Source organism: Argentina silus (assembly GCF_951799395.1).
Source record: "Argentina silus genome assembly, chromosome: 9".
Taxonomy (NCBI): Eukaryota; Metazoa; Chordata; class Actinopteri; order Argentiniformes; family Argentinidae; genus Argentina; species Argentina silus.
Window position 1 is genome coordinate 8,016,628 of NC_139663.1, and position 13,975 is coordinate 8,030,602.

General features: G+C 42.8%; 2 protein-coding genes across 2 annotated transcripts; both read right to left on the bottom strand.

The window, feature by feature from the left end:
- Positions 1–394: 394 nt before the first annotated feature.
- On the bottom strand, positions 395–9,695 carry micall2a (mical-like 2a; the record flags this gene model as incomplete). The annotated part of the gene is made up of 17 exons (XM_083676475.1): positions 395–490; positions 595–641; positions 856–970; positions 1,085–1,158; positions 1,250–1,352; positions 2,458–2,581; positions 2,734–2,798; positions 2,992–3,120; positions 3,648–3,838; positions 4,295–4,367; positions 4,686–4,870; positions 5,062–5,565; positions 5,659–5,789; positions 6,014–6,204; positions 6,429–6,570; positions 8,919–8,967; positions 9,553–9,695. The coding sequence occupies 17 exons, from the start codon at positions 9,693–9,695 to the stop codon at positions 408–410; spliced, it is 2,349 nt and encodes a 782-aa protein (XP_083532601.1). The 3' UTR covers positions 395–407.
- A 2,366-nt stretch (positions 9,696–12,061) lies between these two features.
- LOC310809444 (uncharacterized protein) lies at positions 12,062–13,515 on the bottom strand. Its single transcript, XM_083676703.1, has 3 exons — positions 13,175–13,515; positions 12,683–12,840; positions 12,062–12,524 (listed from the first exon to the last, which is right to left on the bottom strand). The coding sequence occupies exons 1-3, from the start codon at positions 13,404–13,406 to the stop codon at positions 12,111–12,113; spliced, it is 804 nt and encodes a 267-aa protein (XP_083532829.1). The 5' UTR covers positions 13,407–13,515; the 3' UTR covers positions 12,062–12,110.
- Between the last annotated feature and the right edge of the window lie 460 nt (positions 13,516–13,975).

Sequence of the window (13,975 nt, forward strand, 5' to 3'; positions counted from 1 at the left end):
AGATTAACATCATAAGCATCATGAGACCAGTCTCAAGAATTCGCACAGCACCAACTGAACACTAAATTAAGGAGAACAGAGGAAGTTGAATGTCAAACAAAAAGCTCTTTTAAACAAACCTTCTTTTCACCAAGTGACAAGAAAAACCCAATGTGACAGCATTTAGCTGATAAAATGCTGCCTTTAATCTCCAGAACTTCCGTCATGCTACTGTAGGAACCCACCATATTGTAAAACCCTAACTCTGACCCTGAAGATGATACAGTAAGCCAACATACAGTACCTGTTCTTTGACTGATGATACCATTTAAAATGTCACACACTGGACACCGAGCACAACACATACTCATGACCATCAGCTCCAACAGCAGGAGAAGGCAGGCTGTCAACACACGTTCCCCTGAAGATCACTCCACTGCTAACTTTTTACTCTTTCTCCTGAACAGCTTCGAGAATGACGTTTTCCTCTTGTTTTTGGATTTCTTAATTCCTGTCCACCAGAACAGAGAGATTAATGACATTTAGCAGGCACATGAACAAGGCACATGCCTGGGGTTTAAATGGAGGAATATTCAGATCACCACAAACACTCACCAAGATTTTGCATCATCTCATCCAACTGCTGATCTTCTTCCTCTTCTCTAAAATCAAGAAATGTAGGAGTTTAACACAAATAAGCATCTTGCTTAAACTCTGTGATACTTACCTGCTTTGTCACTATCACTACTTGGAATTTCACATGAAACACAATGCTCGTGTCCAATTGCAAAATGAACAAATGACAAGTCACTGATCTCAGGTCATTCCAACAGCATCACTCAGTCACAACCCTGTCATGTTGAGTCATGTCCCTACCTCAGCCTGTCCTCGTCCAGCCCCTCCACGATGGCATTTCTACCATTCACAATCTCCACCAGCTTATCCATCAACTTCTCCTCCCGCCGACGCTCCTCTGTCGACTTCAAATGATCTTTAAAGCCAAGGACACAGATCTCAGTATCAGACAAGGGAGTCTGCTGATCTGAGAGGCGGAGGTCGTAAAAGGACCAGTTGAGGGGCAGTGTGGGCCTTGTGCGCCTCTTACCTGGTTTCTCTAACAGCCGACGCAGCTCGCCCTCCACCCCTGGCTGCTGCTCCTCCAGATCAAGAGTCTTTGCTCTGAGGAATGCAGTGGAATGACAAGCCACTATAAATCAGATATTGTAAATCAGAAACATTGTGACATTGTGTTTACATTGAAAGTACTCACATGTACACAAGCTCTGATTCCCTTCTGATGTACATCTGTTTCTTTCGGATCAGATTGAACCAGTCAACCATTAAAGGGTCCATCAAAATGTCCCCCTCACCCTCTGCAAAAGAAAGGCCAAAGTCAAGTGAGTTACAAATATTATCAACACACAAAATATATGTAATTTCTATGCCAATATTGACTAGGCTATGCTTCTAGAGTAACATTCATGTCTTCCAAAATTATATAATTGAAATGAGTGGAGAGAACATAATGCAACACAATGTTCCAGTCCAACATACAAGTTAAACCGTTATCATTGCCCACACACACGATTAGTTGACAGTGCAGTCTGGACTGCCCTAGGACTGAGAGGCAGGAGTGCCCCATTAACTCCCACTGCCTACTATCAGCAAGACAGGTGCATGGAGGAAGGAGTTAGGGAGCAAGCAGTGGACCGGATGATATTACTGTGCCCAAACCATGGTGACCTTGAGCAGAGCAATCAGGCCCCCTACTCCTGCTCTGCAGCCAGTCTTTGGGGCTGCTGGCCCTTCTCTCCTCCCCCTCCCTCCGCTCAATCCCAAAGAGATGGAGGTGCATCACAGAGGGATGGTGCCTCCCTATGGGCAGTGCATGCCTCCCGCCTCATTTGGCTCTGGCTGCTGAAAATGGAACCTATTCACCGGTCACACCTCTCCCCTCCAGGCTGTGGTTGAAAGTGTGTGCAAGTCCCAGGTGGACCAGCTGGGATAACAGCTCCACCATGAGAGCATAACTCGACAGTGTACTGCATCTGGCAGTGGAGGGAAAGGGCCATTTGGATTGAAGTACATTACACATCAAATCAAAGTGCTGGTCTATTTGAAAGTTTATTTGGAAATGGACTTTAAGAAAAAGAGAGTGTCCTTGAAAATCATGTCCCTACAAATACCCAGTTGGGGTGGAAGACTTATGAAAAATAAAATGAATACCGTGAGAACAAATAACTGTGGTTAATAATTTTTTCTATGTCCTTCAAAGTCAGATCAGTCCCAGTGTCTATGACCAAAATCTATACACAGTATAGATACAGTATAAGCTGATTTAAAATCAAACAGTGTGTGCATTCAAGACTTCCCCCCTCCCATAGCTCTAATTGATGTAAGCACAATCTAGTCTCTGTCTATATTCAACAAAGTAAGGAGGGACACCTAGGGACTGAAGGGAAATTCCTTGGAAAGTACCTTCCTCACAGCTGCGAAGCTTCTTCTCCATCTCCACTCCCTTCCTCTCCAAATTGCTCAAGCTGTCCTCAATCTCATGTAGCTCCTTCACAATCTGATCCATCGGAATGTGATAGGACTTACTCTGATCAAACAACAGAAAAACTCATTGTGTTACACAGAATAATGTAATTTGCTATAAAGTGAAAGAAAATCTTTGCATACAGCACTTGCTACTGACAGAAGGCTTTACCACATGTCAGTTGTATTTGTCATACATTAACGGTGACTACTTACCACGGGTGACCTCATTTCAGACCTGGAGGCGTTTGTGGGTGACAAATACTTTCCATTTTTGGAACCTAAGCAGTAGATATAATAGGATTAATAAGACCTTTTATGGATGAGTTTCAAGGAGCCATTGTCAGATAAGACTGTTTACTTGTTTTATTTAAAGCTAAGACATTACTCACAAAAAAAGATAAATTAAAATATCAGCATAATGGTTTGGGTATAATATGTGGGATTTGTGTTGAAGTGCAGGCCCAGCCCTACCTTTGGATGACTGGCGAGGCTGTTGAGGAGAGGGACTTTTGTGACTGGCTGGACCAGTGGGAGGAAAGCTGATAGAATCCACAACTGGCCAATGGGAGGAGGAGGGCAAGCAACTCCCATTCTTTGAACCTAAAAAACAAATTTGACTGATTAGAAAACTAAGACACACTATTTTCTAGTGTAAAGCGATGTTAAAACCTAAGAAAGGATACATTCACAGATATTTGCTTGCGAGAACTACAACAACTTCATTTAAGTGCACTCACAAACCACTTGATATTGAGGAGTGTTTCAAGCACTAACGGTTAGACAATCTCTGGCAATCTCACCATAACACAATTTTAAGCACATACAGATCTGAATCATGACATTGCAAGTACAATGCAAATATGAAACTACAGAGAATGATTGGAAGACTTGGCGGTACCCCATCCTTCAGATCTACGGCATGGCTTGGGAGAGAGAGGTCTGTGCCAAACAGGGACAAGCGGAGGAGAACCGATGGAGGATGGGGAAGGATAGATGACGGCTGTAGAACGATTTCGATTTTTAGTACCTAAAATGAGAAAAGTAGAATCACTTAGCATGCCAATAGGTTATTGAAAACAAAACAATCTGTTTTTGTAGGTTACTGATGATACAAAGGACACCCAAACCTGCAGAGTCCTGATGAGGCTCCTGGGGAGAAGGAGCCCTGCAGGATGTGGGGCCAGAGGGAGGAGGGCTGATGGGGGACTGGGGTGTCCAAGGAGAGGGGGAACTGATGGTTATAGGGGAGGACTTGGAGCTGACATCAGGTTTGGGTTCCTCAAGAATGATTGATCGGTTCTCAGCAGAGGCTGGGGTCCTGGAGAAACAGTAGAAATGTGAGAGCCAAAAAAACATTGGACCCCTCTTGGAAAAGTGCTTTGGATGTAACACACAGTATGAACATAGTACAAAAAGCCTCACCTCACATTTTGGAATTATGGAGATGGGAAAACAGTGAAGGGGTCATCAGACGAACTCTGGGAAACTATCTAGTGCTGCACTAGGGGTCATTTCAGGCGTAGCATTCCTTGGGGCTTGTGAGGATGGGGGAGAGGGCTAAAGGCTGCAATCTGAGCCAGTCAACAATTACAGAGATGGGCGAAGCAGGATGAATCCTCACACTGGAGAGTGAATAGTACATGACAAACCCAACTGTCAGCTCTCCAGCTCAAAAGTGTCATTACATTTCACCTGAGTGACTGTGCCTGCTTCCCCCAGTGTGGATTAGAAAGAATAAATTATTGATATTGAGGCAGAAAAAGAAAATACTTACTTCAGTCCTGGTCCCTTTTTAACAGGCTTGAGATTTGATCGCCAGTCAACAGGGGCCTCTGTGCGGTCCGGTTCTACAGCCAAAAAGAAAAACATTTGAAAGAGAGATCCGGCGGAGGAGTGCAAAACTCAAGCTCATTACCAAATTCTACAATGTGTAGAAAAGGGTAAAAAAAGAGCCAACAATATTTACAAAAGTTAATGGTGGTAAAGCAGACTGAAGCATTATCATCTTGTTGTTATGTTCTCAATGTTTAGTACATTTTTACTAATGTGTCTTTATGGCTATTGTTTCCAGATTTCAAACATATTTTCAGCTTCTTTTATTCCTTATGACCCATTTAAAAATGAATCCTCAAAGTAATCTGCAAATTGAATTAGGAAACGCTTGCCTTTGGTGTTTGAGGATACAGTTGTTGGTCTGGTGCTCTCTTTGTTGATGGCCTTCAGCCATGGTGATTCTTTATTACTGGTGGGGGTGGTGGAGGGCTGTGCTGCTTGTTTTCCTGCTGTGCCTGGACCACATTTAGCCCGCCTCCAGCTGGGGATGTCAGCTGAGCTTGGCGCGTCTCCAAACCTGAAGAAACAATACTCTTATTATTAGGTTGGAAGTTTATCAGCTTATGCCCGCAACATAAGTCAAACCTTGCACAACATTGGCCTGTGGTAAAAGTGGTACGCCATGCAAACATCAAAATGTTGAACATCCCTAATCATAGAGAAGTGTACAAGAACATATATCCACAGGTAAATCTGTGCTACGCTCACCTTCTTTCTGATGATCTGATGACAAACTGTCGAGTGTTATTGTTGTTGCAGTTTTCCTCAGCTAGTTTCTTGCTGATCACAGCCCTGGCTCTGTTCTTCTCTTCCTCAGGACTCAGGGGCACTTTCTTCTGCCCACTGATGTCTGAGAACTTCCTGCTGCTGGCTGGGCCCTCTGGAGCTGGAGGGGCTGACTGAAAGAACCTCTGACGGGCTGCCTGGGTCTTCTGGGCCGAGGTGGTCCAGGGCTGGGGAACTGGGGTGCTATCGACTGGCTTCAGAACCACAGTGACAGGCGTTGACAGAACAGAGGAGTGGCTTGTGACAGACTGGGTTCTGCTGTCACTTTTGGGTCCAACTACCGCACTGGCAGGCCTGGTCGCTACCCCAGAGGAGGGAGGCTTGCACCCGTTCTGGCTGCTTTGGTGGGTGTTGCAGATGAAGCTGCCTGGCTCCTTTCCTGCTTTATAGGCTCCAGCCAGGAGGAGGTTGGAGCATTCACTGCACCTGTTGAGATGTTTAAAATACAGGTGTTAACACATTTAACACATTGCCATTGACAAATTAGCACAGTGACATTGGTATGAAGTGGACTCTTACTTGAAGCAGCTCCTGTGATAAAGCTTCCCATCAACAAAATGCCTCTGCACCAGATGAACATGGCTTTTGCACATGACACATTTGCTATTAAGAGTGCCTGTTTTATTGGAGCTCTCAGTCAAGACTGTCTTCTACGGAGGGAAGAGAGAACAGGTGAATCAGGGAAGACATCAGCTGTATTACTCAAAAACAAAGTAACTACATTACATTTAATTTCCATTAGACCCAGATGCTTCACAAAATATATATTTTGCTGTTTATCATCATCAAAATGTGTCGTAGTACACCAGTATGTAACACCAACATGCAGTCAAACATTTAACCAACCATAGGATGTTGAGGAACCATATAGTACCTGTATTCCTCTAACCTGCTCAGCAGCTCTGGACAGTTTGGGTGAGGTTTTAACAGTAAGGGTGGGAGGTGGATGATTTTCTATGGCCTTTTCAGACACAAAGGTTTTGGCAACTACAGGAAGATTCTTCTTCTCAGACGGCTCCTCCTTGGAGCCCTCTGCTGGCCTTTTTACACCACCCACTCCTCCAACTGGGGGGAAGAAAAGACAAAACAAACAGAACATTGCCATTACAAAATCTGGAGGTGAAAGGAGAGCTACAACAAGATGAACCCTTATCCTTATGGCATTTGAATAGTTTTACCCAAGTAATCAGACGCAAGCAAACAATCAAAGCACACAGCCTTGCACTGGAATATTCAGAACAAATAAAGACATGTGCTCTATGTAATAGAGGCTTAAGCCATAGTCTTACTGGGGGAGCGTCCATGGAAGTAGTTGTAGTACTGAGAGACATAGGTAAGGATGCTTAGTCTGTCTGGGATCCTCAGAGCCACCATGTCCTCTGCATCCAGTAAAGCAGCGATCCCCAGCTGCTCCTCTGCGACCCGGAAAGCCTGAAGTAAAAAATAACACAAGATTTAATAAGCAGCCTTAAACGCAGAGAGCCAACAATAATTATCAGGGGGCAAATGTAAGCAAGGCCAGGAGGACTGACACATTTTTCAATTTTCACAATCTTCTAGCAGGGTCCTTAAACTAACAGGACGGTCTAAGGCTTTATCTAACATACGACAATCAGAACAAATACTATATAATGCGTGTCACAGAGATGTTTCTTAGAGCATTCTCAATGTACAAAAGTCTCAAAAGAGTCACTCAATTTAACTGTAAACACAAGCCAGACAAAAAGAGTTTCCATAAATAGAAAAGTCCAACAAGCAGCATCCTATGGCCTACACCGGGAGGTCTGGACAGGGGGTGAATAATGAATAGCACATTTCCTGTGCACACTCAGGCCTGGGAAAGAGGATGGAGGGAGGAGGATAACAGGGCATTGTTCAGAATCAACTTGGATGTGCTCATTAACATTTAAAAGGACAACCTTGCAGAAGTGCAAATCCACCCACCCAAATCCATGTCAGAGCAGGGGAGAAAGGCCAAACAATTTCTGTATAGGTGATTTCCTCTAAACAAACAAAAGAAAGAGCAGCCATTGCGACAGTCACAAAAACAGAAGATACCCATTGTGAATATTGTTGGTCTAGTGATCTTTTTTTTTTAATTAAAACTCCTTAGAAAAACTTGACTAGCAAGAAGGACTGGGACCTCCTGTTCATAAAAAATGTAGGGGCCCTTTGTGTGTATTAAATTACCTCAGAGAAAACAGAGGGGTGTCCCACCATGGCAGCACTCCTTGTCAGTTGGTCAAATAGACTGCAAACAAATGTGTGAATAACACATATTGCACTACAGTATGCACATTTGAGAGTTAAAATGCTCTCTCACAACCTCCCAGGGATGTGTTACTGAAGCTGAACTGTAACATTTGTAAACAGACCTTTATCGTGTGGATCGAGTAGCCCATGGATGACAGTAACCCTCATTCATAATGAATACCCTGGAGAGCTTCTTCTGAGCTCAAGTTCTTAGCCGACACTGTAAGGGGTATCCGTACAACTAGCGAGTAGTGTTCTGCCACAGGTCTTGGAGTGCATAGCACACTATGAGGCCTGTAATCCTCAAAACAGAGGAAACCAGTACAAAAAGGAGGACTAAATAATGGAGAGGTCCCAGCTGTGTTGTTTGAGTCATTTTGTGTCCAACAGTCATCACACAGACTTCCTGACATATGGAAATGGGGGGCAACATAAAAATTAGGTCAACAGGGCCGGTCCAGCGGACAGGCTTTACCTCACAAATAATTCAAGTGGTGGTTACAGTCTTCTAAATACAGCCTGGTCAAACTTGAGTGAATTTCAGGTGTTAGGCTTGTGTCTACGTAAAAGTATCAATAGCAGCCCAGGTCACATTTACCATTGTGAGTGAAATCTGAGGCAGTGCAAGATTGACAGATTTCATACTTTGACACTGAATAGAAGTAGACAACTCCAGAGTGTCTCTGGTAACTGAAAATGTGCACATGACATTCTAAAGCCATCCTCACATGAATCAGCGTCCAAGATTCAGACATTGTGTTGCCAAGGTTTGTTTTTACCACACTACAGTCACAGTATGTGTTCCACCAAACTACTTTGTTTGAGACCTGAGGCCTCCTGTTACAGTAGCTCCAGCTAAAGCCTCGGTTGATTCTAGCTCAGTGGGCTAACTCAACTGCCTTGCTTTGTGCAGGGAACACAAGTTCGATGCCCAGTTAGTTACCCTTGCACAACATGGAAATTGTTTTCTAAGAAGAGACTCAGCAGACAACGTTTGGTATCTAGAATCACAATCATATGAAATTGTCTCCACTCTGACGTACTGTATAATCATATCATAGATCTTATTCAATTATACATTGGGAATAACATTCTTATGCAAGTCTGATGTAAGTGAACCATATTCGACCACCACAGATTTGCTGTGTGAGTTGAACCACTTATATACAGCAAGTCTCATGGTTTTCATGAGTTGCATTTTTCGATACCATTACCCTTTTTTAAATAATTGTTCACCCTACTATAGTTCTAAAGATACACCTTCTTAAGACATAAGGCATACATCAAAATAACTTTGAATTGACTAATGCACAATTCCATCTGGGAGTCTACTGCTGATGAATTTATGTAATCACAAAGGACTGCAAGCAGTTGAAACAATGTAATCACATCAAGCACACACCAAATGTGACTTCCTGATATAGCCAAACAGTTCAATAAGGTCATGTCACACTACACAAACTTGGCAAGAATAGCACTGACGTTATTATACTTGATGACCTAGCTGACAATGCAAAGAGTCTTACCAAGTTGTTGTTGTTGAAAACATCCTCTTTACTGAGGGAGTCATAGTCTCTGTAAAAGAACACATGGAAATGAATCAGTCATACAATGTGGAAATGATCTGAGGTCACCCTCATGTGCATTTAGTGGCTGGACGCATATTCAATCAAGCCCTGGTTACCAGTTTCAATTGAATGGGGCACATGTTTCCTTAATTTTGTTCAGAAATCAAAAGGAACATGACAGAAACAATTTAATCAATGTACATATTGGTATGATAAAAGCATGCGATTTTTTTCTTTAATTATCAAATTAATTATATTTATTAAATTAATCAATCACATCTGGAGACAATGGTTTTTAAAAATGGATGCTGAGAACGGGATTCCCGCAGCATTGTTCTGGAGTCAGGGAACCTTTGGGGATGTTCATACTTTCTCGAAGTCTGGCATTGTTAGACTAGTTAAAACACTATCCCCTTACACCCAAAAGGATACCAAGCCCCTCGCAACATTGTCCAATGTGACAATCAATTATTGATTGATTTCAGCTGAATGCAATTAATTAACACTAGACTTGGAGAAAGACTCACATACAGTTTGTCTATTTTAAGTAAAAGTCGGCAACAAGTTGAACAAAGAACTGAGCATTGCTTACATGAGGTCCGGTCTGTATTTGTGGATAAGCGCACAGAACGCTAATCCATCTCTAAATGAGGTTGTCATATTGGTGACGGCTACATCTCGGTACCCATCACATTGAAGTCTGCACCACTGTTGTAGCGCTTTGATGGCGGCCATCCTCCGGCGCGTAATGTTCAGTCGGTATAAATAGAGAAGTAACAAGTGTTACCAACAATAAATACTAGTCCAGTGTGAGCGACTTCTACTTCATCCGTCAGGCTTGAACGTTTATGAAGTGTGTGCCGAAAGTAAAAAGCCCAGTTGCTGCTGTTCAGTGTTTAACCTAACTATCCACTGCTGATGCATCGGCAGTCGGCACTGATACCTGAAAAAGACAATTGTCGTAACGCCAGGGGGTGGAGTTTTGAATCCAGAAACTTAATTAACATCACCGGTAAACTTTGCCGTTGTGGTAGATTCCCAACTGTCTTTATAGTGTTGTAAGATGGCGTGTGTATATCACACAGAGCTAAGAATTCAATTCCATGTTTACACCATAGGTCTGTGGCAACTAATGAACACAATGAATGGTTTCATGCCCAGAGTATACATAAACTTACTAATGAGCACTGACAGTGGCAGACACATTGAAGCCTTAATGAGTGTCTCAATTAGAATACAAAGGATCCCGCTGAGCCCTTTTCTCATTTGCATAGTTGGGAATTTCATTAGAAGAGCAAAGGAGACATATTTGTAAATAATAAACTTCATGGTTTATCTACTCTAGATGGCACTATCATTGGCAACAATGGAAAATGCTGCTACAGAAATAAAATTAAAAAATTAAAAAAACGGTGTGGTTCTGCATTCAGCCCCATAACCTATTTTGAGAGCTGCTTTCAAATTGGACCTAGACTAGACGAACAGATGAGTTCGTTCTCAATTGAAGCCTTGATGGTCGACTGAAGACGATATTGAGTGTTTCACTGAAGGTACAAACTAAATTGTTCAAGATCCTAAAGCTTAGCAATGTCCACATTTTTAAAATGTGCTCATTGCCAGTGGGGGGCACTGTCAGACTAGAGAACTGTGGATAGACTATAATCAAGTTAACTGCCTCAGTTACATTTCCCTTTACTTAAATTATAACTATTCGCTATTCATATTCTCAGACATGCTACAGTAGTTTAAGATGATTGAACCCATCCGTGTTCTCTGATTGAATGTGCATTGGCCTTGGACAAATGGGGTCATATCCCATCTCCTCCACATAACGGAAGGCTGTTGATGTTGGACAGAATCTTGGCTTTGTATGGCCAAGCTCCTGTCCAACGAGGCCAACAATTTCAAAGGAAGTAGTCTTACTGGGAGGCTCAAAATGCAATGGACATGGAACAGCTGCTCTTTCTGTGATCTGAAAAATCAACATTATAGCCCTTGTAGGACATATTATATCACCCCTGAAAATTGGTGATAATGATGAATTCTTCAAACAGTCCAACATATACATATGCTGTATTAGCACTGTATATTTGCTCTTTTATTATCCTTATACTTTATAATAACTTGAGATCACACAACAATTGAGCCCTCTTTTGAGAAACTGTGACAATCCCAATCCAATAAAAAGAAACAATGATAGATCCACAGTAAGTGACAGACTTGTTTATAAGTGTGTCTCTTGCAGGAAAAAACAACAACATGTATTTGCCATGTAATCTAATGAGAGCGTCACTGTCAGTGAGGGCAGTCATTTTTCAGCCACTTCCATTGTTTCCTGTAAGGGCTTGTGGCAGCATGCAGACATCCTGCCTCTCTGTCTGTAGTGAAGGTAACAGGATAGCCCAGGGATGGGCTTGTCATCCATGAGATCATTGAGAACTCATCAGAGCGTTTCCTCTTTCAGTTTTACCCTAATCTTATGGCTAATGTAAGAGCATTTAGTCACCATGAACACAGAAGAATGTTAAGGCCCTGTATCTATTAAGAGCATTTCATCCAGTCTTTGAACTTTACATGTACAATGTTAAAACAGATTTATTCCTAAAGTATGCTAAACCATTCCAGCCCGTTCAATGAGAATGAAAGATAGCATAGAATGTAAAAAAAATACTTGTAAAAATCATTCAGCAGAGAAATTATGAATGCTTCGCAAAAAAGGCAAATGAAACAAATGTTACCTTGGATAAAACCTCACATTATCTTAGGTTGTCCATTATCTCAAGTTGACATGTGAATTTTCTTTTTTCAAAATAACAATGCTTCTTCCCGGAGTAAGGATAAAGATGGGAAATAGCTCAAGCCAAAGTTTGAGAGACATGAATATTTACATTTAATAAGTAGTAGTAGTAGTAGATAGTTCTGGAATGCATTCACCTCATTGTACAGAAAATTAATGACATTTAAAACATTCAATATATCTGTATAACATTACAAAAGCACCAATAGTATGCTAAATCAATCAATAGTATGCTAAATATATCCATATCACAAAACTCAGGAGTTACATTATTTGGGTGTGCAACAGTGATGAGACCTAGGGTGTAGGGACCTCTTGGTAGTGTAGAAGCCATGCAGAAAGAAAGAGGCGTATCAGTCGCTCTCTATGCCATCAGTGTTCTGTGATTCCGAGAGCCTCTCCCCTCCTGCCCTGGCCACAGTGCTGTGGATCTCAGCCTCATGCTCCCTGGCCTTGGCCCGTAGCTTGGCTATACTACAGGACCGGAACTCCTCTGGACTGGGCCTCTCTGTCCCCTCCCATTCCACTGGCCCCTGGATCATACTCTGGATTGGGAGGGCCACCACAGCACGGGGTACTTTAGTCCAGGGATAACTTCCCTTCTGCCTCTTCTCCCAGTGCTCACTGTCAGAGCCCTCTGGCTCTTGTGAACTCTTGTTGGATTTGTCAGTTGTGTCCTCGTTGTCCTTCCTGGGTACTGGCTCTCCCAACTGACCCTGCAGCTTTAGCTGACGCCTCATCTTAGCACGACGGTTTTGAAACCACACCTTGGGAAAATATAATATGTGACACAGAAATATGTTACATTTGTGCTAAGTAAGATGTTACACACATAGAATTGAATGTAAGTTCTAATTACATACTGTACAGTAGCACTGCGAAGAATAGTTAAATGGTTGTGAGGTAGAGGGTGCTCGGACCATACCTGTACTCTGGCCTCGATGAGGTCCAGTCTCAGGGCCAGGGCTTCCCTCATGAAGACGTCTGGGTAGTGGGTGGTCTCAAAGGCCTTCTCCAGCTCCTCCAGCTGCCAGCTGCTGTAGTTGGCCCGCGCGCGCCTCTGCTTCACTGGCCTCTGTTCATCTGGAAAGCAAAGCACAACTGCCAATTACACAATCGCCAACGGGTGACAAGGAACTAATGGCTCTAGATTGGATAATTAGTGCTGCGTTCATTAGGCCCTCTTTAACAGTGCTTGATAATTGATTGTTAGTTACGAGCTGTAAACATTTGCACTGCACTCAGATGGGGCCCAATGAGTTTCAAATGTGAAAATGTAGTCCATTAATACCAAAACAATCACATTTTGTATTAGATTCTCACTCATGAAATTACATCTATCAGATACAAAGGCTCCATACTCTCTCCAATCTTATTGTAATGGGTATTCTCAGACTGACTGTTGGTTTGAACTCACCCATGCTCTCTGTGAGGTGCCCCATCCCAGCCGCATGTGTGGCCAATAGCAGAGCCTCCTTGCATGGCTCTGGCTGCAGGTAACTCCGCAACGACTCATAGCTGAACAAGGGCCCTGGGATCAGGATCTGTGGAGAGCCCAGTCTAGTGGGGAATGCAGGAAAGAAGTGAGCCGCGGAGGAATGGAAGACTGCAGGTAAAAGAGTGGATACCAATTGCCCGGGGCCAAACATATCCAAGCTCTTAGAAGAGTCCAGATTCTTCAGGAGTCAATCCACTAAAGTTAAAGGGAAACACTGAATGCCACAATCCAATCTCTGAAGTACTTCATTCAACAACAAACACTTCTTGTGCTAGTGTTGACTTGAGATGAACCAGAGTGAAGTCTTGATGCTGCACCACAGTATAATAGAATAGTGATGCCAATGAGATGGTGAAATACATCACCAGGTCCAGAGTGAAAAACAAATGCAGAAGCTTCAATCATAAATTCAGAGAACTCAATAGTTGCAATCAGCTATACAATGATTGTTAATCCAAATGATTGCCTTGGAGGATTGAGATGGAGATGAGGAGCTCAGGTGAGAAGCAGGTGATAGTTGAAGAGGCAAGGGAGGACTGCACTCAGTGGTGGAGGTGGTCTCACTGTAGCCTGGTGTGATTCCCTCTCCTGTTCTTTTCCCCTCTCCTTCCCTGGTCACATGACTCCCTATGGGAACAGACACTGTGAGTCAGGGTTGGGCTTTAGATACATAAAGAGGAATTTCAATCGAACCCATGATTAATCCTAAGGTAAACTTTA